Consider the following 25,209-nt stretch of genomic DNA (forward strand, 5'->3'; position numbering starts at 1 on the left):
TATGGGGCATACAACTGAAAAAATAATTTATTTTTATTTTTCTTTTTTGATTCCTTGTTTGTACTTTGTTCTGGTAAGAAAACTTCTTTTTGATTCGAATATTTGTTTTCTTCAAGTTTCTCGAATCGAATCGGTATCTTTTCATTTTTTGATTCATTCACTGAGTAAATGTTTCCACGTTCGGTCATTGATATTTCTTTTGTATTAATTTCAACTAGAATTAATACTAGAATAATTATAAAAATAATAAGCTTTTTCATCGTTTTCGAAAGAAATGAATAAAATCGCGTTGAAATGGCTTCAACAATAATCTCTCAATAATTACGATAATTGTATTATTTACATCACAATCCCATGAAATATTTTAATTGTGAAGAAAACATAACGTCAATGGGGTCGTATTTAAACAACTGTGAAAATTAATCTGAAGACTATTTGACATGTTCTTCAGTTTACAATTAAGAACCAGTTTAATTTCTTTAGAAAAAAATCTTTAATGTACAAAATAATTTAAAATGTCCGCGATATTCTTCATCTTATTTTAAACAAATAGACAAATGAATTTTCTATAATCGAACACACTATAAAGATTGCTAAAAAAAAATCAAGCACTCTGCTCTATGCCAATTGAATTGCGAATAGTTAATTAATTTTATTTTAATTAACAAACTATTGTTTTAGATATAACCGTTTTAGTGGCATTTATTGACTTGCTGTAGTATGGAAGATGTTATTGCATTTACTCTTATTTTATTTGCAGCTGTATAATATGTTTAAGATTTTTCGTAACCTGCTCAATAGAATCAATTATTCTTATATGCATATACTGCAGACCTAAGAAACAACAGCCGTTTATGTTTTGGTATTCGGTTTAAGAAAGATTTTTCAATTAGTTGCACGTGTTTAGTGTTTTCTCTTTTTGATGTATAGTACGTATCTTCGCGCGTGTTGGTGAACATCTCGTTTCGGAAAGGATTCATCTGAGTGTTGAAAGTTTTTGAATCATCATTACATGTTTTTCTTATTAATGTTACCTCTAAATAAACTCTAGAGAAAAACACCTGAAAACTCTCAAAAATTTAACTCCGTTTTATATTACACAGTTTTCCTTGTTATATATTCAAGGAAACTATACCTTTTCGCAATAGAACTCGGAGAAACCTGGATTTCTCCTAGTTCTACACCATAAAAATATATAACGTTTAACAACTAAGGATATAATTGAACGTGTTCCATATCATTTTGATCTTGTCAAGCAATTTTAAAAGATTATTTGGTTTTACTGCGCGACGCTTTACGAGTCATTTCGAAAACGTTGAATATTTTTCAAAAACAACAATCTGTTCTGGTGGCAGAGGAAATGCTTTCTTGAGGCAATCTCTATTTAGACAACGTCATTACGTGTGAGAAACATGAATCTAAGCTTATGACACCAAAACGGTTCAACAATCGTGTAAACGTGCTCGAAAGGTGAAGCAAGACCGAAAAGACATCGTCATTCACTCAGAAATTAAGTTCAAAATTAAACGTTTTTTCTCATTGTCTTGGTGCAAATTCATTCTCACTGACAAAACAACCAACGAGAAATATTATGTGAGACTTTTTCCTCGGTTGCGTCAAGCAATTCTTAGAAAACGAGTCGTTTTCTAGCGAGAAAAATGGTGGATTTTGCACCACGATAATGCATCTGCTCACAGTGCTCTGAATATTTAGCCAAAAATAAAACAGATACAGTTTTTCAACCTACATAATCACCCGACCTGGCACCGTGTGACTCTTTTCTGTTTCCTCGACTAAAATTTTGACTTCATGGTCATCGTTTTCAGCAGATTGATGCCATAAAACGAATTTCTCTGAGAGTTCCGAAGGGGTTTCGGGAAAACGAAGTGAAAGCAACTTTCGAAGATTGGAAAAATCGTTGACTTAAGTGCATTAGAATGAAGGGGATTATTTTTAAGATAAAAGAAATTTTGATAAATAAATTCTAGTCTCGCATTTCATTGAACCATACCCAATACTTTTTCGCAAAGGAGTATGTAATAAATTAATAAAAGATTGAATCATTAAGAAATATAAAAATGTATAATGTTCTCCTTACGAAAACTTTGTATCATCTATTTTCGTGTAATAGCGTAATAAGAATTCGCTTTTTTGGCAATATTAGACTTCTAAATACCCTTCAATGTCGACGTAGCGACAGAACCTCGTAGAAAGAAACTGGTTTTTGAAAGTTTACAATACATCGAGTGTTATGCAAAGCTTAACTCTGTCAACGGGAAGAATTAGTAATACAAATTCCAGAGATTAAAAGTCACTTAATTTGCTGATAACAATGCCATTTAGGTTGAGTTCTCTACATTTGTGACGTAAATCCCCCCACGAATATTTATGTACTTTATGTAGTCATATCTAGGGGGCATTTTATCCAGTTTGAAATGTACATAAATAAGCAACCTGCAAACCTCCCGTTGTTTTCTAGTGTGGAATAAGGGTTTGTTATCACGCAATGGCTTCAAAATATATTTTTAAAAAATCGAAACGTCAGCTATTTTTATATAGTTTATTACAAATGTGATTTATTAAAAGTAAATGTTTCAAATGTATCATCATTTTATCATTGTCTTTTTAGAGTCGAACAGACAATGTATCTAATTTTCAATTATTTCCTAATTTTCCTGGATTTTGATTCTTGTAAAAGCTCCATTTGTACATTTTCAAAGCAGCAATGAACGGTGATTGCAAAAATACGTAAAGAAAGGACGATTATCCGAAACGGTTAAAAAACAAACATATTGTTATATATGGTACTCTGTATATATGGTACGTATGGTACATACTTACCATATCTAGAGAAACCAAACTCTGTAACTAAAAATAGTTCGTCATCTGTCAACTATAGCACTGCAAAATTAGATCATCATATATATTTGTACACAACATTATATAATATTTCTAAAATTTGAAAGTAAATTTACTTTCAAATACAATAATTGCGTTACAGTAATTGCTCATAAAACTTCAGAAACACAGTATTTGATGTTGAAACCAAAACAACAAAGCTTAATGAATTACATGAAATTTAGTTTATCCGAAAGACTCCAGTTCTCCCCAACTTCGAATAATCGAGTTTCCAGTGTATTTATTTATGAAAAGCAATTAATTGCATCACAATATGTAAGTGTATAACTGTTGATAAATCTATCCATATAACAATTCAAAATATATAAAAATGTTATGTATTAAAATATAATAGATTACGAAAATACACATACCCTTCCGAAATTCATAACTTTTCTTCCAGACAAAATATATCCAGTCAGCAACCCCATATAATAACTATTAAGGTGATAGCAGTAGGGTTTAAAGTAAATGTGCTTTATGAACCACATAAATTTCCTAAAAGTGAATATCATTATGGTTGTAAATTAATATAACTCGTATGAGTAATTGTTAGGCTATTATAAGTTAAATTAAAAATGTAGAAGTTACTTTTATCTTCATAAGGTAGTATCTCATTATGTAAGACTGAAATTACATTTATCTTAAGCACAATAAATGTAATAATTAGACAGTTAAGATGGTTAAATGAAATTGGACGAAAACATTTAAGAACCGCTCTGAAAAAACCAGAATTAAATCATGGCAAAAAAGGTTATAGTATTAATGGCTAAGGCAATCTTTAAACACGACTGTTTTACACAAGAAATTTCTGTAGCAAACTTTTCCCCATGTTGAATTTATATACGAGAAGAAAACCTGGAAAATTTCACACAGTCCTTTTGTTGGTTACGCCCGAATCCATGATCAACGGGTTGGCAACGTGTTCAGAGTTTAGTGTTTATATGCACTTCGTCACTGGAAAGTTAATATATTTCTGCATCAACCAGGATTCAAATCAGGATTCTTACATCTGAACGGTTTTTAGTTAAAAATTTAAAATTTCGTTAACAGTAACTTACTGAACATCGCTAGAATATCCAACTATAAACATGAAGTTACTAGTTAGAATTAATACAACATATGAAACAAATTCTATTAAGCTCAGGTAGATCATTGTTGTAATTCCAATTTCCGGCCACTTGACAATTAACAAAATACAATATAAATGAATATTTTAGAATCTTGTTCTCTAAGCGTTCTTTATATTTTAATACGAAAAAGCATCAATGCTTCTTATAAGCCTCCTAGAAAAAGTACGAAGGAACGAAAACGCTCATTGAGAAAAAAATATGTCCACAACTCGTTGTGGTTTCTCTAAGTCATCCACAACGCGAAATTCGTGTTGTGGCACTAGTAAAAACTGCCACAACGCGTTGTGACAAACGTACAAAGACTGCAAATTAAAATTCGCGTCGTGGCTTTCATGATATTTCATCATACTTTCAAAAATTTCAAAGAAAAATGTATGGAAATAAATACACATTTTTTTTTTTGTTCTGCTTAAAAGTTCTGAAGGTCCTACGTGTACTGGTTGGTGCTTGATGTATTCCACACGATGTAATAATCAGTTGCTAAATTTAAAAACCAGTGTACGAAGAATTTAGAAGAAACCACAAACTCCAGGTAAAAACTTCAAGTAATATTTCATAACAATAAATTCTCAATGATTAAAATTAAAATTTACAGGAACATTGAAAGTAATTGCATTGTCTTACGTGTAATTATTAATCAGCTGAATAAGATAATAGTTCGAGAAAAAAACGACTTAGACAGATCTTCATGATCATTACAATTTCATAGACAAATGATAAAAATAGTTTCGTGTCGTGGAAATATAAAAAATTTCATTCAATTTACTTCGTAGTTTTCATCTGATTTTTTTAATGTTACAAAGCATTAAACAATTTCAGGAAATGTATCCGGAAAGAGTTTTCAACAAAAGAAAATTTATAATTTTTACATATGGAAAATTATTTATTTTGACATCGGTACAACGCCAAGATGTAATATTTTTAATCTTCATTTAGTTTATAAAATCATGTTTCTCGTGGTCCAGACCGAAAGTTCCTGTATGGTTTATCTGGGTCTCCCACCGTTAAGCTCTCCACGTCTAGTCTCGATTTTGGTCTATTTGACTTCCTTTTCGGGATTACGTAAGGACAGCCAGAAGAGTAAGAATGTATAAGTTGATAATTGAAAACTTCAGCACAAAAAATATCAAGCGAATATACCAGACCCTTATTGCGGCTTCCATATACTTATACAATTTATTTATATAAACTTGATACCTACCACAGTATTTACACAGATATAATATTTTTCGAAGTTTTCTTGTTATGATGTAGTGTAATATGCACAGAGACTGTACATGTAATTTGCAATGTAACTTCGAACAGGCGACTTAAACCTTATGCTATATTCATAAAGATTTAGACGAGTAAGTCATGAAGTACTGGTAAAGTAAAAGTGATATTCACTATATTAATTGATAACTACCGTATTTCATCTATAATCAATACAGATAGACGATATTGTTCTCTAAAACGCATTCCAACAATTGTTCTGGCTCTCGTATATTTCTGATAGGCAGTCTTCGGCTCCTATCGTAAAAAGGTTTGACCACCCCTGGTCAAACCTTTTCATGCCTGGTATGCAACTGAAGCCATTTGCCTACTGAATAGCTGGTGTGCAAAATAAGGTTTCTTAAACAAGGATACATTTTTGTCATTCTCCGCAATTAATGATCACTCGAAAATATATATACCAGTAAGGACGTAAGATTAAGCAACTCTTAAGTGATCTACAAAAGTGGTATCTTACAGCTCGATTTACTGTAAGTAGATAGTGTTAGAGCTGGAAAACTCCAGCTGATTGATCAACTGCGTCAACTGTTTAATAGTTTTATACTTATATTAACAATGAAACACTTTTCCAGTTAAAAGCTATTTCTTAGAATTAAGTTATAATTATCTCGGAGGATTTAGATTGCATAACACTACCAGATCTGGTAACTGATTTACTTTTACATGGTTTCATCTGTTCTCTCACTTAAAAAAGACATTTTTGTAATTGTTGCTGTAATTCATAGTAAAAAGTTAAACTATGTTTGTTCGTGTAATGAAATAAACAATATAACAGAATTCATACATAAAATAACCAAATTTACATTTTAATGATACAAACTAGTTTCATTAAACAAAGTACTTTAAACAGTGTATGATGCAAAAATTGAATTACAGTTATATTGACATTAATCGCATACAAATACTTTTATAATAATGAAAAATTAATTTATTTCGTTTTTGTTTTTGTCACGTAAACAAGACAAAATGTTCTTGATAATGCTATATTGTATATATCATTGTACTTATGTTCCATGCTAGATATATTTAACATTCCTGATTTAATTTATTTATTGTTTGAAGTTGGCATTCATTTTTGTGTAATGAGGTTTCGTTAGAATTTGTTTTGTAAAATACATTTTTAAACATTGCATTAAAAGGAGCTTCCAGGAATAAGTAAAAAATAAAGGATGCAATCATGGAAACAAACATCACAAATATAAATGCCATCCACTGTAAAAAAAATAAATTATATTATGATTCAATTAGAATTAGAATATAAATGTAAATGAAATATATCTATTAATTTATTTTTCATATAAGAGTAAAATTAATGGTAAAGAATTATTACTTTAAGTTAAAGCTAATGATTTGGGTAGTGATTCTCAACTAATGATATTAAATAATTTAATATAACTTTACTTCCGAATAATAGCTTTAAAAAACTTTGTGTATATGTGTAATTCATTGACGTGTTCCTGCAATCATTACCGAATGAGCCTCGCCCGTTGACAGGGTAAAAGTTATTACGTTGGAACATGTCAACATTGTCGAAAACGTTGGTGATCATCTGCACATGTTAATCTAGAGATACACTCCAGACTAACAGGTGTCTATTGTTCTTCATTCAAAAATTGTGCGATCACGCACAGTGATCACTAGTTGTCATCCCGCAATTCATGAATGGGTTGTGATCACTGACAGTGACTCTAGCTCTTGTCAAAAGAGCCTTCCCCAGACTGTATACCACTATGAACAGTTTATGTAACGTTAACTGTGCAAGAGAGAGATGTGGCTTAATGTGAATTACATCAGATTCGGATCCTGCCATCAGTGTGATTCAGCAAGAAACTCGACTCCTCACTCAAGACAATCTTCTTCAACATGTTCAAGGTCTAACAATGTTTTTCTCTCGTTTACACGAAGCGTTGTTCGAGATTACGCGCCTATCAGTAGAAGCACACTTTCTGATCAATGGCTATTGAATTCCAGTCAACAAAAGGTATGTCTCATGGTCATTGTCTTATACACAGTTGTACCATAGTATATCTACATTGCGTGGTACAACCGTTTCGGAAATACTGGCGTCTATCCTCCGAGCACCAGCAATCTGTTTGCACTCAATGTCGCTCAAGTCGCCCAGTTTACGCATGGCTGGCAGATGTTGTCTTCTAGTATGCAAATGAGAGATTAACACGTTATGATTGCAAAGTTGCAAAGTTGCGTTAGAAAGCACCACTTCATCGCTATCGAGATGGTGCTGGCGTGGTGTTTTTAATGAAGTGTTCGCTCAACGTATATCAAATACCCGAGAATAAGTTTATTATAAATTTAGAAGGAAAAACTTATGTAATATATTATCCGACTTTTACAGATAGGTTTATTTTGTGCAGTTTACCAAAGATTCGTAGATGAAAACGAATTTTAAAACTAAATCGAAAAAATTATTTAAAAAATGAGAACGGAATTCATCTTGTAATTAGAAGTGTTAGATTTTTTGTACCGGTGTACAATAGTGTGTATGTTTTGTCTGTGGGAAAAGAGCCAATGTTTCAGAAACAAAACTAGTGCAGTTTGTAACGAACTTTTTCAAGTTATTTCATAAAAATAAATTACTTACCAGTGTTAACATAGATAAATAAAATGGTTTCCTAATAGTAGTGATAATGTAGAAAATGAAAAAGAAATGTACTACGTAGAGAGACACATTCAGACAATCAAATCTTACGAATATATCTGAAGACAGAAAACTTTTTACTATACCTGAAATATAAAAAGAAAATCAATTAATAATATATTCTAGAATACATTTCGTAAGTCTTTACTGCATATGAAGACAATTAATTAATTCTCTGATACAGTGGCAACGAGGTGGAAGACCTGAGTATTTATTGATTTCATTCGGGTTTGAACACTCGTGGATTTATGGTTATTAACAGAAAATATATTATTGAAAATTATTTATATTAAGAAAAAATATTATATTAATTTATAAATTCAGAAAGTAATGGCTAAAGAAGCCTCGTTTGACGCCGTGTCTCATATAACTTCTCGACTGCGCTGCTCTAATGCTAAAGAAGAATTATTTATTGTGACATTGTCACAACGAGGGCTTCAATTTTTACTCATATTTTTAGTTTATTTAATTCAAAATATATGCTCTTAAAATCAAATTAGTAGTTACTTCCCTTTACACATCGTATTTTATTTACCGTCGTGCCGGTCATTTAACACCTTTCGAAGAAAATCAAAATAACATAATTTTCACTTTTTGTCCGATATTCCTGTATAGATAATCGGGGTGTACTGCGCTTTCGGCTTCCAATTATGGTTGCAGCTTTCATCTTTCTAACAGCGTTCACGGAAGTTAGAAAGGACATACAAACATACAAACAACAGTGAAAATTAAAAGGTCTAAATTTTTTCCAATTGCAATTTAAAAAAAAGAAAAAAAAAAATGTTATATCAGACTTCAATTTCTCTTAGTAATATATTCATTGCATATAAAACATAACGTAAACCCGATTGACTATGTATAATTTTTCAAAATCTGTAAATAACTATATTATTTTGTGTGAGATAACATTATCGGCTTGCTTTTTCGAAGCAAAATGTTGAAATAAGTTACTGTGTATCTAAAAGATTATCACTTCGCTGTAACATTAATAATGGGGCAACGAAGAAGAAAACTGAAGATCTTTAGCAATGTTTTTTTTCCTCTACTTGTTATTATTTTGTTCGCGTGCGGATAACCCGCGGTTTATCTCTGTTTAAAACACGATTTGTGAGACTTTCGGGTTATATGCAGATGTTAAACTTCTATCACGCATTCGCACCTATGAAGCAATGATTACTCCTAAAAGAATATGATATATTATGAGTAGGTTAAGAGAATGCTTTTTTTTGTTCTGGGTATTTTCTGTTGGGTTACGCATACAATTATAGATTTGCAATATCAACATTTTAAACTTGAATATTGTTTTTAGAACAAAAATGTGGAAAATGACAGAATTTGCAGTGTGATGAGAAATATTTTACATCGATTTGTTATGTCAAGATATTTGTCATATGTCGAAAGTTTATCTTTCATTAAAAAAGACAAACATCTCTCGAAAAGCAATGACTTTTGTGTACTAAATACATTAAAACATTTAATATGCATAAAAGTTACATAGAAGTTAAAAATGAAGATTATTCACTCGCCTATTCGACGTTTATAGAAGGTTTCCAAAGAGGATAGCCTCATTTCATTTGTGTATTTATTATTATTTATCAACACTCCAAACTGTGCTGGTATCATTTGGCAATAATTTAAAAAAGGCCAATTTATCTTAACTTCACAATTCCTCAATATGAAGTGACTAAACCTTTATTTTTTAAATGTATTTCTGTTTTATACTGTGTTTTCTTTCTCGTTTATTCGACATTGGAGATTGAACCTGAGGGAATATCATTTTGAACTGGGAGATATACTGATACGACGAAATATAATATATATTTTTACAATATAAATTATTATATTTGTAATTTTCTCACCTTTATTTCCTACTAGTGTTGATACCATAAAATTTTGATGGTATATTTTAGTTTATGATATGAAAATTATCACCTTTAATTGTCCAGCACAAATGTTTTAACAAAAATAAAAACGTTTTCGATCGTTTTCAACGGTCATCTTCAGTTACAACTCAAATTAAAAAAAGAACGATAAAATAGAATTAAATACGAAAATAATATAAATGCGCATGCGCAACTATAAATATATCGCGCATGATGCCTAATATACAGAATAAATGAATAAAATTATGTAAACAAAAATACGTGGCCGCATCTCTTGTATGTTGTTATTGTTTATCTTTATAAAACGATTTCCATGCGGTTGATAAAGAATCCGCGTCTCTATGATTGATACATCCCGTTTTTTCTTGGGCTTTATATATTTCTAGCTTTTCTAGATGTTTGATTGTATGTCTATTGTTCGTCGGCATGATGACGGAAGCTTGGTCCCACAATACCTCAATATCTTGTTGCTTGGCGTATGAAGCTAGAACCGTACTATCCAGATTCTTATTAATCGAGTACTGGTGTTCTTTGATTCTTTGCTCTAAGTGCCGTAAAGTAGCTCCCACATAAACAATATCCGAATTAAATCGTTGGTCCTTTATTGGTATGGAGTAAACCCCCGTTAAAGAGTTCCGATCTTCTCTCTTCTTGTCATTCCTTAACAATTTGTAAACTGTCGGATTACGTCGGTAAACGATACGTATATTATTGGCCTTAGCAATTTCGTTTATCATTTTGTTCAAGAAGGGATAATAATTGATTACCATCTTCTGTTTACCGTTATCCGCGGGAGAGTGATTACTTCGATTCTGGAACGTTGTGATAAGTTTTTCTACTATATTTCTCTGGTAACCTTGTTGTGTTGCTATTTTGAGTATGTAATCCAATTTTTTATAGGTATCACATATGTTTGTGCAATGAGTATAGGCACGCTTGATCCAAGATCGGAACGCCGCATACTTAATATGCCTGGGATCCACCGATTGATTCGGGATGATGATAGTATTTAGACCCGGTTTCCGGTAAATGTTCGTCTTGATTTCCCCTTCCCCGCAGGTGATATTAATATCGAGGAAATGAACATTATTATAGCTCTCCTGGTCCAGTTGTAAAGTTAAACCATAAGGGTTATCATTGATATCATTTAGGAATCGTTGAGTGTTGTGCTTATTATTCCATAGAATGAATATATCGTCTATGTATCTAGTGTATAGAATAATATCATTTTGGAATCCGGGAAGAATAGTATTTTCGAGTTGTCGTAACACCAAATCGCATAGTATAGCCGACATCGGACTGCCCATTGGCACCCCTCTACCTTGCAGGAAAACTCTCCCTTCAAATTGAAAGAAGGATGTATAACATATTAAATCAGACAGCTCCAGGATGTGTTGATGGTATTTGATGTGTTGATGGTATTGTATAGTTTATGATTTGTTAATCAATGGATATTCCAAATCCTTTCATATATATTAAAATAATAATAAAATTTACAATAATAGAATCTTGCGTTCGATTTATCTGTGGCACAGCAAAATCACACTGTAAATAATATACACATTAAATCCGGTATTATTATTATCATTTTGTGACTTGCTGCTTTTGATAACAATAACCGACTGATGCCATTAAACAGAGAATAAATTTTTATCATTGAACTTAATTTAATACAAACAATTACAGTATGAATGTGTACAATTTATATTTAATGCAAAGTATACCATTAATATAACATTACACATTTATATATGCTATATTTCTTAATAACAACTGTTTATAGCTTAACAGATCACAAAATTTGAGTTAACTTGAAGCGTGGTTCACTTTAAGCAAATTTCGTGGTTAAATCAAAATCATATTTAATGTTTACAGTACATGTCTTTTCCAAAAATTCTTGTCACGTCTTTCATTATTATTAATGTAGAAGCTATTCTTCGACTAAAAATGTTTCGAAGAACAGGTGCAATTAGTTGGAATTTTCTAACAATTGATATTCTTTCTTCTAAGCGTAATAATCAAAATTGATAACAATAGTTGAAGTTTGATTATAATAGGTCAAATATTTTAAACTGATTTTATATACAGTGATTTGGGACGGATTAATTATGATAACAGTTACTGATTATAACAAAAGAATTGCACTATACCATAATATATATATTTGGTAAAACGTAGTCAGAAAATTTAATTAATATTACTTCGAAGCAAATTACGGTCGGTATTACATTAATAAAATAATGTAATATGGATTTTCTATATTAAAGTCTAATTAAACTTAATATTTATAAAACTTTAATTGAATGAACACAATTGGCATATAAAATAAATTACTTTCAAATGAACGAATAATTCTATAGGCAAATTGATGGCATAAGTATAGAGTCAAATATGAAGCGAAAATTTGCTGAATTAGTTATGATATTTATAGATAAAACTAGCTGACCCGGCCACGCGTTGTTGTGGCTCAAAATGTATCTATTATAAATGTGTAACACTTCCCCCATGGGGGAATTTCAAAAAATCCCTTTTTAGTGTATATTCTGTTGACGTCACCTATTAAAACGCAATTAAAAACGCAAAAAAAACCGCATGTAAAATAGTATAAATAGAAGCCGAGTTCTTCACGGTAAGCCTTAATCCCGTCCATCTCCCCACGTAGGGAAATTTCGACATGTATATTATATAAAAACACGTGCATATTCGAATGCAACGTTGTGTCAAAATTTCAAAGGCATCGGTAGGAACAAACAAACGTATTTTATTTATATAGATAGGTAGAAAATGATCTGCTTAGGTCCATTGTCACAGAAAAGCATAATGCCTCACAGAAAAGCAAACTTAGGTCGTCGGAAGTTAGCGCCATCTGTTGGACAAAAAAGCCTTAATCCATATATAAATATATTTTTGAAAGGGGGAAAATGATGATCTTCACATATGCCACAAACCTTCGCGGGAATGTATTAAACAACTTCCCGAAGTTTCATGGCAATCGGATAAATGGTGTGGTAGTGCATGAAGGACAAACACACACACACACACACACACACACACACACACACACACACACACACACACAGACACACACACACACAGACATACATTCGTTTTTATATATATAGATAATAAATAATATTCCAAGCATAAGGCTGGTAATGAGATATGCTGATGATTATGTAATAATATACAATAGTAAAAGAATTGATGATAAAATTACTTTTAATACCATAAATATCATGAACGAAGATATTCAGTTTGACGTAGAACAAAAAGAAAATAGGCAACTTAATTATTTTGGTACAACTATACTAAATAACCTAAATAAATTTACCATTCTAACATACAAAAAAACCTTCTCAATAAAACAATCAACTATAATTCATATAATCCCGAAAATACGAGAAAGAACAACTATATTATGGATTTAAATAATCTATATATATAAAAATGAATGTGTGTGTGTGTGTGTGTTTGTCCTTCATGCACTACCACACCATTTATCCGATTGCCATGAAACTTCGGGAAGTTGTTTAATACACTCCCACGAAGGTTTCTGGCACATGTGAAGACCACCATTTCCCCCCTTTCAAAAATATATTTATATATGGATTAAGGCTTTTATGTCCAACAGATGGCGCTAACTTCCGACAACCTAAGTTTGCTTTTCTGTGAGGCATTATGCTTTTCTGTGAGAATGGACTAAAGCAGATTATTTTCTACCTATCTATATAAATAAAATATAACGTTCGTTTGTTCCTACCAATTCCTTTGAAATTTTGACACAACGTTGCATTCAAATACGCACGTGTTTTCATATAATATACATGTCGAAATTCCCCCACTGGGGGGGCGAGATGGACAGGATTATGGCTTACTGTGAAGAACTTGGCTTCTATTTATACTATTTTAAATGCGGTTTTTTGCGTTTTTAATTGCGTTTTAATAGGGTACATCAACAGAATATACACTAAAAAGGGATTTTTCGATATTTCCTTGCGGGGGAGAGGGACGGGATTAAGGCTTACTGTGAAGAACTCGGCTTTTATTTATACTATTTTACATGCGGTTTTTGCGTTTTTAATTGCGTTTTAATAGGGTACGTCAACAGAACATACACTAAAAAGGGATTTTTCGATATTTCTTTGCGGGGGAGAGGGACGAGATTAAGGCTTACTGCAAAGAACTCAGCTTCTATTTATACTATTTTACATGCGGTTTTTGCGTTTTTAATTGCGTTTTAATAGGGTACGTCAACAGAATATACACTAAAAAGGGATTTTTGATATTCCCCAGCGAGGAGAGGGACAGGATTAAGGCTTACTGTGAAGAACTCGGCTTATATTTATACTATTTTACATGCGATTTTTTGCGTTTTTAATTGCGTTTTAATAGGGTACGTCAAGAGAATGTACTGTAAGACATGAGAATGTCAAGAGTTCAAGTTCTTTATTGCCGTACAAAGATACAAGCCCGGTACCACGTAAAAGAATGTACTGTACACTAAGAAGGGATTTTTTGAAATTCTCCCACGGGGGAAGTGTTACACATTTATAATAGATACATTTTGAGCCACAACAACGCGTGGCCGGGTCAGCTAGTCTATATATATAACTGAGACGAGTTGATAATAATAATAATCAGCGCAGAGCCCAAATGGTTAGGGGTCGAAAGTTGAAATTTGGTACACGGTTAGGGTACGTCACGACAACGTACACTAATAAGGGATTTTTCGAAACACAGAGTTATAATTAATCCTCTTCCTCTCCCCACTGGGGGGAGAGGGAGAAGATTAATTATAACTCTGAAGAGCTCGGCTTCTATTATGCTATTTTAGATGCGGTTTTTTGCGTTTTTGAATGCGTTTTAATAGGGTACATACACTAAGAAAAGATTTTTCGAAATTACCCCCCGCGGGGGATGGGTTGTTAACACTTCTCTCCGTGGGGGAAGTGTTAACAACGAAAGTGTTAACAATGAAAGTGTTAACAATGGAAGTTTTGCGTGACACTGGAAGTGTTAAGAGAAAGCGGCGTGCAAGATTTACAGGCGCAGATGCGGTTTTTTGCGTTTTTGCGGGAAATCGAACATGTTTTTAGACCCATCTAAAAATTCACTAATTAGTCTGAAAACAGGGAGACCTAATTCTTGGATTCTGTGGAAACGGGTAAGATTGGCTATAATGTAATCATCTTAATCTTCGCTATCGTTACTTTTTCCCCGAGCAATGCCGGGCTTATCCGCTAGTATATATATATATATATCAGATACTAAAAATAATGAAATTGAATTTAAAAAGTTGGAAACTAAGTTCATACTTAATTATAATTTCTTGTGGTATAACCACACAATATCTGTCAAATTAATAAAAATAATATAAAAATTTTACATAATGATAAAGATATTTACAAAAGAAATTTCAATGATTTTATTGAAATAAAAAAACGACCAAAAAATAATTAATATTTTAGAGTGCAAGACAATCAATTCTCAATGGTATCAGTAAATAGATGACGTTTCGACACACACAATATAATAATAATACTGTTTACGATGTGTTGCGTTGTAAAAGTCGAGTTTTGTGCGTTGAGAAATTATTGTTTAGTAAACTTATACAAACAGAGAATATCAATTGTAAGTAAAATGCGTGTTTTTGCTATTTAGTGGTTTTGATATTGTATTATATCAAAAATTTTTTTTCAAATTTTATTCTAATATAATGCAATGTACACTTATACAGTACTTTAACTAGAAGAACTGACGATTAGTTACTTTTATTGTAAAAAATGGAAAAAGAAAATAGAATACATAAATACAGGAGAAATTTAACGTAAAGTAAGATTCGAATTTTAATAAATCTTTATGTCTTATGTCATTATAATTTATATTTTATACGATATAGTGGCTTTTTTAATGTATATTTATGGAAATGCAATTGTGAAAATGAATTTGTATGTCGTTTTTGTATGAAACATGTGTTTGTTGTAAAAACTTTATACAATATATAAGTAATGTCAAGTTTCTAATTATACTGTTGTTGTTTTTAACAGCACTGAAGAGAGGTTGTAGATTTACAACAAACCGAAATGCATTTGTAGCATGCGTTCAATTTGCGCAATAAAGTGTTCATTTTCTAACTGGAAGTGCTGTGAGACTGTCAACCAAAAAAGATTTTTTATATTAAAATGAATATATATATATATATTCATATTCATATATATTCATTATATTCATATTCATTCATATATATATATATATATATATATATATATATATATATATAACTTATTAAAATAATACGACAAAAACATAAACAAGCTGCTAACAGATAATATTCCCCTTTTTAGGTGGAGAAAACTCTACATGGTCAGTGTTTTCACAAAGCGCAAACCTACGACTTTGGGTTATGGGATTTAAAGCGTAATAAGTAATTGACTAACGAAAAAATAAAATCAATCTTTATACATAAACAATTAATTTAAGAATCATCTTTGTTCTCTTAATTTGGTACATAAGTCTTCTCCATGGCATCTGCTAAGGAAAAGTTTTTTATATACCAAATAGTGTAAAAGTTTATTGATGAACTAAGAAACTTTTGTTTTGATATTTATAAATTAATTTATTGAGTTTAAAATGAAAAAAATAGTAACTAATCAGGTTTTCATGTACGAAATTTATGCTTTAATTCAAATACTGCTTACCTCCGTGCCCTTTAGTAAATGCGATGCATACCCATATCTGTGCAACTATCCATACATACGGTGCAAATATCTTGTATAGCATAATACTATTTTCATTCGGCGATACTGTATTCATGTTTCCGTGTATTCCAAATGTTGTAAGTAGCAAACAAGCAATTGACATCATCCAAAACAATAAACGAGTTTTCTGTAATAAAAAATTAATGTTTAAATTATTTAACGGAAGAACGAATTCGTATGATGCGGTTGGAAGTTTTAAGTATACGTAATAAGTAAAGCGTTAATTGCAGTTGGAGTTTGTTAATCCAATCGTTTGTTAATCAAGGTAGAGTGCTACCAGATTATCGAACATATCTGTATTATTGCAAATTTCGGTAAGCTATATACAAAAAAATCCGCTGTATTATTTACAAAGAAATTTTTTGCAGCATCAATTAAAACACAAATTAGAAAGTAAGCTGAAGAAAAAAAAAATATATATATATATAAAGAAAATGAATTCTTCTATATCTGAATATATATAAGCAAAAACGGGTAAATTTATGTCATGTGCCAACCTATCCACCAAGCTAACAGATAGTGTTAATTGGTAAGTAGGTAATAAAGCCTATGGATAATAAAATATGTAAAATATGTATCTACCTTTTCGAATTCTGAAATTTTTTTTTCAGATAAAAGATACCCAACCAGTAGTCCAATACAATAACTACTTAGATGTGAGCAATGTGGTTTGAAATAAACTTTTTCATAATAATTCATCATTTTCCTAAAAAGATAAAAATTTTGTAAACATTTTATTTAATATATTGTATGATAAATGTATAAATCTAATATTGAAAATTAATACATGTAGTAATGTTTCACTTTAGTGTAGTAACAAGAAAAGAATTTAAGAAGAAGATGCCATCATACTTGTAACTCGTTTATCACACATACGGATAAGTGGAAAATATATAGAATTATTGCTCTTCATGTATACAGCGTAAGACAGAAGTTTCTTTAGGTTTACCGTCATTCAAGCGAAACAATTGCAGATTTATGTTTATTGTTGATGGTTAGTAGACGTGTTACGAAAGGTTTTCTTGTTGATAGTAAACACTGTGAATCCAATGTGTGATATAAGCCGATAGATTTATGTATCTGCTTATATTATTGGAAATTACCCGATTTGGCTAACAGAGAGTGGCTGGAACAGTGGTTTCCGAAGAGCTAGTTTGAAGAGCAGATTGCGTTTTCTGCCATTCGTGGTAAAATGCCACATTGCATATCGATGTCAGGGTAATTGCATTTAATTCCTGTTATGTAAAAATAATATAATACAGTTTGAAGTAAAGTATCTAAAAATATTTAATTTTTATTGTTTTTCTTAAGCATGGCATCTTCTCCCGCCTACTGTACTTTTAGTAAATATTAAACTAATGTATTGAATATTGTTTATATATTTGTCTTATTCACGCGGACGCATTAATAACTAATAATATAACATGTCAATTTAACCATATAAACGTACTTTATATCAAGACAATATCCAAATATTGTTGCAGTATCGGTAATATAAAGAATTGTTGTGTTTGCTGCAAATCCAATTAAAGTCAGCAACAACATCGTTATAATTCCACATTTTGGCCACCTGTAAATTAAATTATCGTATTATATGTTGATAATTCTCATAAAAACAACGATAATTCAATTAATTCTTCATTGCATTAAACTTAGTTCGTTAAGAATATTAAGCTGTAACTTTAATCTAAAGTTACTACTATTTAAAAACTTGATGTAATAGCTTGTATAACATAATACAAAACACAATACAAAATGATTATCAATTTTTTAAAAACATGACGAATTAATTTGATCTTTCCAAGACTTAAATCTCGTTAAATACATTTTCCTACATGCTTCAAATTTCAGACAATGAAAGAACATTTGTTCCTAATTTTCATATACTTTAATACTACAACTACTACAGAATCAGTCAGAATGTATTATTAGTTTACTATTGTACGTCATAAGATTGACCACATGTCAGTTAAATAATTAATCGTTTTGCATGATAATTTTTGTTCATAATCAAATAATTATCCTAAATAATATGCCCAAAAGTAAAAGGAATATATTAAAATTCTCATTTGAAAAATAAAGTCTTACGAGAGAATGTATAAAAAAATCGAAATTTTAGTAATTGTTTTTTATCTCATTTTTTCATTACTTTCTTTGTTCATTTAAATTGCAAGACATCGGCTTAATAACATGAAAGTTTTCAAAAGAGCCACAATAAAATAAAATGAAAAATTTTTCTTGCTGTTTGCACAAACAAAATCTTCTGTAAGAGTTTTAGTGCCTGGAAAGAACTGTTACAGTATGTTTACAGGAATTATGTTTAAAGGCTAACAACGATGTATTGTATACGACATATATAGTGATATCGCTAAAAATATATCGAAATCTACCTGAAACAATAAAAATAAATAACGAAGTAGAAAATGTAGAAACCTAAGTAGTAGTAAAGTAAAAATACCTTATTTTACTACTAGTACTGAATACATAGATATAAAGTTGTATCGCGATAATTGGCAACCTTGTTTGAACCATTACCATTAATTGATAAAACTTTCAGATAGTCAAAATAATAGTCTAAACTTAGTTGACCATAATGGGCCACATCTTTAAAAAAACTAAACAGAAAGTATACACAAGCTTCAAAACAGTTGCAAAAGTAGTTTTTGTATATTAATTTTTCACTGTATGTAATTATTAGTACATCGATGTACTAATAACAGAACAGAACTACAAAGAGTTTAAGTTAAACGTCACATCAAAAAACATATGAAAAAGTATAAAGTAAAAATTAATGTAAAAATATTTAAAATTTTACGAAAATTAAAAGACATTTTCTAACGATCAATTAAATATTCAGAATAAGAGGATGCAGAAAGAAGAAAAATCAATAGAACCTTTTAAATAACAATAAGAAATTAATTCGTTTTATAATTATAAAATAAAAAGGTATTTTACAATTATTAAATCATAATAATGTAATACTTCATTTACGAATTTCTCCAAATTAAGATCTATATTTTCATAAATGTATACTGATTATTCTAAGAAATTTTGAATCTATAAAAACAAATTTCGAAATTAGTCTTATGAAAAGTTTTTATTGAAATACAGCTGTAAATTGCATAAAAGCATATTTCAAATAAGATGACTGTCATGTCATCTTTCTTACCTGTCAAGTATAAATAATATGGGTACAGTTATGACATTTAATTGAAGTGTTACATTCATGATCCACATGTGAGTTATTATCTGCAAGAAAAATGTATTACAAGTTACCGTTTTACACGACGCAGAAGAATAAAACTCAATTTAAGTTTGTTCTCATTTACCATTGGTTCCAATTTATAAAAATTCGATATATGGAAAACAAATTTCCACCAATTTTCTTCAATAAGATTAACTTGTTCCTGTAGAAACTGCGAATGTGGGACATCGCAAAATATTGGTAGTATAAGGGCAATTGCTGAAGCACATAGCACTGGAAATGTTAATCTGAAACATTAAGATACAAGAAAATTCCTAATGAAATTTAACATCAAACCAAAAAAAGGATTGTAGAATCAAATGGTTTTTCAAACCTGATGAACCTCTTCACTGCAAACATAATGTAGTAGAAAATGGAATGCTTCACGTTATTTCTTCGGAGATAAAGTGTTAGAAAGGCGCTACATTACGAATTGAAAATACATCATTACACTCTTACATACTACTTATCTATAAAAAAGTTTAAAAGTTTTAATTATTGCACTATAGTTATCAATTTCCCACTTTTGCCTTTGTGACATCACAATATTCTCATATTGTGACATCACAATATTCTCATATTGTGATGTCACAAAGGAAATTTCTGTTTCTATTAGTTATGTCTATAAAAAATAAATTCTTGTGCTGGTCTTTAACGGAAACAATAAGCCTCTTCTGTACTATAAACGTCTACTTTCTTACTATTATTGTTCACTAGAATAGCAAATTTACTTTTCAGCTTCTTCAGCTCGACGCATTCGAGATATGTTTAAGTAAATTTAAAAACGTAGAGGTTTGCTAAACCTCAGAGGCTAATATTTGATATAATTCCTTTTCTTTCTTTTGTTATATATACATACCAGCCAGGTAAGTAATAGCGTTCTCAGGCTCTTTCTTAATTTTTAAGACTAACAATCTACAACTGAGAAAACGGCCAGGCTCACATTAAGAAACAGACCTTTGAGTTAAAGTTTAAGAATTCACGTGTAATGTTTTTTATATATTTATTATTTAAAAATGTCAATTTTTCAAGAACTAAAAACATATTAAATAAAAAACAATCAATGATAAAAAACATTGCAAACCTCAAGAATAAGAACGATTCAACAGTTTCGAATGGGTTTAGCACTAGATCCATGTAAACAACGTCAATCAAATTTGTATAGTAACGGAGATTTTCTAGAAATAAATTTTAATAAATATTTAGTTATATATTTGAATATAATAATAAAATTTGCTGTACGTTAAAATATATAAATTTAATATCAACTTGATTTCATTTTACTTCATTTATATTTATTAAATTTTAGTTTATATACCATATTTTACCCGTAACTTGAATTGGAGCACTGCAATGAAATAACCTTTCTTATGTCCAGAGAATGTACAATACGCATAGTTATTTACAGTGATAATGCAATAAATATTGTTTGTTTATTTATTTTAAAATAAACTGCAGATGTTTTCCCCAATAAATTTTAATAACTAATACACAATAAATCATTAAAATATAAGAGACAAGAAAGTTCAAGAATAGTGAAATATTCTGTAACTAACACATTCATTCATTAAATAAATTTAATAATAATTCTTAAATTAATCTTCCTTAGAATTTAAAATGGAAGGAATAAGTGTAAAATTATTAGAAGGTAAAAATAAAATGTTATTATTGTAATCACAATAAAGTGCGTTGTAATATTGTAGTCATATAATAAACAGTTTTGAAGAAAATATTATTTAAAATATATGACTTTCAATGAAAGTAAATGTGTAAAATTAATTTCTGACAAATGCAATGAAAGAAAAAAATCATTATAAAGAAATATAATGTTAGAAATGTTAAAAGTTTCGTTATATTACATAAGGATATACAGTACTGGAAGGAATTTGGCACTCACTAAAATTGCATATAAAACTATGTTTCCATTAAATCCTCTTATCTGAAAACATACCTTCTTGTAGAAAGAAATGAAACAATTGAAAGATATTTGACAGCTGGCAATAGAAACATTTTGGTTTGGTTTTATGAAATACGTTAATGTAATACATGGCACACGCGTTATGTTCTGTATCTCTGTATGGTGCTGTGTGATGAATTCAAAACCATTGATAGTTTCGTGCAATCATTGAAAATGAATCAATCAGTGGTTACATCTGCCGATAGTCTAGATCATTGTGTGTTTGCTCTTTTTTCCTCTGTGGGCATTAAAGGTCATATATAATTCCGTTAAATTTGCAATATGCAACCGGGTTTATTAACAAAAATTAAGTTCAAATATGCAAAATAATCAATATTAGAAACATTTAATAATTGATAATTAAACAAACTTAATTCAATTCAAATTATTAACTTACTTTTCAGAGTACCAACTTTCTACTTTTTACCACAATGCTACTTAAATTTCAAAATAACATCTAGTTATAATGATACATTCAGAGATTTGCATAAGTAAGAGATTAGTACATCTCTTTACTGTGTTCTAAGTAGAGAGAAAGCGAAGTATTATGTCTCCCCTTTCTCTTTGTGTCCATTTTTCTTCACGCTATAAAAGCTGTGAAATAACTGTAAAATCAAACTGAACACCGAGAAAAAATGTGAATTAGCAAATATGGATAAAAGGATATTAAAAACATTGTTTTTTTATTAATACAGATATAATAGGAACAATACGAAATCAAGCTGTACTTCTCACGATAATTATGCCCATTGATTTTATATCAGATGGAACAGACAGCTTTTTTTAACTTACGTTAATATTAATTCCACGTAAAGATATAACAGTCTATATCCATTTTATCTGAATATTTAACTGAACTCGTAAATATCATCTTGTAAATGGATGGTGAAAATATATAAGCTTAAGTTTGAAACAGAGTTTTTATGTCAGTCACTACATACTTATATATTGTATTTATTCTAATAATCAGCACACTGCTTACATTTTTCAATTGGCAAGTACTCAGTTTAATAGAAAATGTTTATTATTAGAAGGCGCTATTTTTTAATCTTTTTCTACCAAAAAGCACTATAAGGGCCTTCAGCCCATGGTGTGGTTGAATAGTGTGGATAAATGGTGACAGACAGGACCCAACATAGCTAGACAGACCATCCCCAGAAAATTTCCGGTTAATGTTACCCTAGGATCCAAAATGGCGGCCGGGAAAATTTTTCCTTACTTTGGAGACTGCGACAGGGAAAAAATTTTCCCCTGCATTCAAGATGGCAGCGGTTCCGGCCGCCATCTTGAATTTCTCTGCAGACTCCGCGGATTTTTTAACCGAAATAAACAATAAAAAACAACAAAAAGAGGAGTTTTTTACTCACTTTTCGATTGTTCGATATTTTGAGTATGATCTCCTCTTTGGGGGTCGACGAAATTTTTCGAATAGTTAACTGTTCTATGTTCGACCGCTACCCCTTCTATGTCGTCAATGTGCATATATCCTTTCCATTCGTCCGTTATTATCGTACTGCCGCAATTCACGTATTTACAAACGATCCAATTCACAGTGTTTTCTGATCTGTCGTTCACCTGACATATGAAGCATTTCTTATCTTCATCGCAATGAATGCAAACGGACTCGGTCGGCTGTATGCTTAATTTTACAGCAAAATTCGATGCGTTATCGATACGGGGAGGCAAACCTAACTCCGAAAAGTCGTCTTCCGTTAACTTGTAGAAATCACAGAAAGTGCATCTCGACCAAAATTTATCGTTGCAACTGAAATCGGCAAAACTAGTCATTATCGGCCCATTGGCAATAAACTAAACGCGGGGAGGTAAGGAGAGGAAAAAAACACGGTCTTTCCTTAATTTCTGATTACTTGGTTCTCTAACTTTTAGGATTAAATTGTAATAAAAGAAATAACAATACTTACTAATACTGGAGGAATTAATAATAATAAATATTCACCGATAGCAATTTGTGTGCAAATGAAATATCGTTATGAAAAAAAAACACAGCAATTAATCCAATACGCAATTCGTCGCAACACAGCAGTAAACGATTCCAACAGGAAACTAGTCGATTTGCATAAAATTGCCCAGGAATGAATAGAAATCACGTCGCGGATTATGCACTTGCATATTCGTTCGTAACACCCCTACGAATTTCCCGCCGATTTTACTCTCGCACGACGTCACGAAAAGGCTCCCTCTACCGTCGCAAATTTACACACTACCGTCTCCGTTTCGAGGTTACAGGATACTCGGCAACGTCAAACGCAGGGTAGAAACCGAACGGGAAAAAAATCCCCACGTCGTCGACGTGTCGACTCTAGGGAAAAATTTTTCCCCGTCGCAGTCTCCGAAGTAGGGAAAAAATTTCTCCTGCCGCCATTTTGGATCCTAAGGTAACATTAACCAAATTTCCTAAAGGATTTTCGATTCGTCTGGATTCGATCTTGAAGGATCCTATAGTAGTAGGCTATTATCCTTCACAACCATCCGACCATCAGATGAATACTTTTTATATGTTAATACTTTACATGGAATAAATCCTATAATGTTTTTTTTATATTACTTTTATTACAAACCATCACAATACTCATCACAGATCTTTTTTATTTTAACATGCATTAAAAGTGACAATGCTGAAAAGACTGTATAATTTTTCAGTTTACATTAAGCCTTATTTTCTTTCAATAAACACTAAGCATTAAATTAGAGCGCACTATTTAGAATATATGAAATATTTCAATATCGAATATGATTTATATTGAGGAATTAACAATACAATATACAGTTGACGTTTATTCACATTAAAAAAAAAATATTTAAAAAACACATGTATCACTATATACGTTTTAATATTCAAGTAAATCTATATTAAAAATAGATACTTCACACACTAATAAGAATTAAATAATTTAAATGTAAATAGTTATGTAATTAGATTTTTAATTTATTCGATTAATAGAATGTAAAATCAAACTTTGATTTTTATTTCATACCTGTTGAAGGAAGATAAACGAAAGCACCAATTACATGAATGTATACTAACTTCATCATTAAAATCAGTTTAACACCGCAAATCCATTTCGTTTCCTCTTTGATGTTGACTTTCAGGAATTTCTGCATAGATGTGTTAAGAGAGACACACAGAAAGTAATTCGAAATCTTCGCTGAAAATACAAAATTCCTTTATTTATTTAATTGATAAAACACATTAGACTTTCCTTAATCGAACACGTACAAAACAAGAGCGATGTTGGATTTTCTATAACGACAGATGACTGGATGTTTTCGCAAAATTCGATAAATTATGTGATTCGTTTATGTGATCGTTGCAGACATTACTGTGCAGTTAATACCAGTACAGCTGTTGCATGCAACTGATATATCTTTTCTGTGCTGCATTTCTGT

At 30.6% G+C, this 25,209-nt stretch overlaps 1 protein-coding gene across 1 annotated transcript; it reads right to left on the bottom strand.

The window, feature by feature from the left end:
* Positions 1-6,248: 6,248 nt before the first annotated feature.
* LOC136975743 (nose resistant to fluoxetine protein 6-like) lies at positions 6,249-25,016 on the bottom strand. Its single transcript, XM_067270838.1, has 10 exons — positions 24,798-25,016; positions 20,929-21,022; positions 20,179-20,265; positions 19,930-20,092; positions 19,770-19,849; positions 18,051-18,170; positions 17,183-17,306; positions 16,541-16,727; positions 7,903-8,045; positions 6,249-6,515 (listed from the first exon to the last, which is right to left on the bottom strand). Exons 1-10 carry the CDS (start codon positions 24,922-24,924, stop codon positions 6,330-6,332), a joined length of 1,311 nt encoding a protein of 436 aa, XP_067126939.1. The 5' UTR covers positions 24,925-25,016; the 3' UTR covers positions 6,249-6,329.
* Positions 25,017-25,209: the final 193 nt, after the last annotated feature.

The sequence above is a fragment of the Centruroides vittatus genome, unplaced genomic scaffold (assembly GCF_030686945.1).
Source record: "Centruroides vittatus isolate TY-2023 unplaced genomic scaffold, ASM3068694v2 contig_387, whole genome shotgun sequence".
In the NCBI taxonomy this organism is placed as follows: domain Eukaryota; kingdom Metazoa; phylum Arthropoda; class Arachnida; order Scorpiones; family Buthidae; genus Centruroides; species Centruroides vittatus.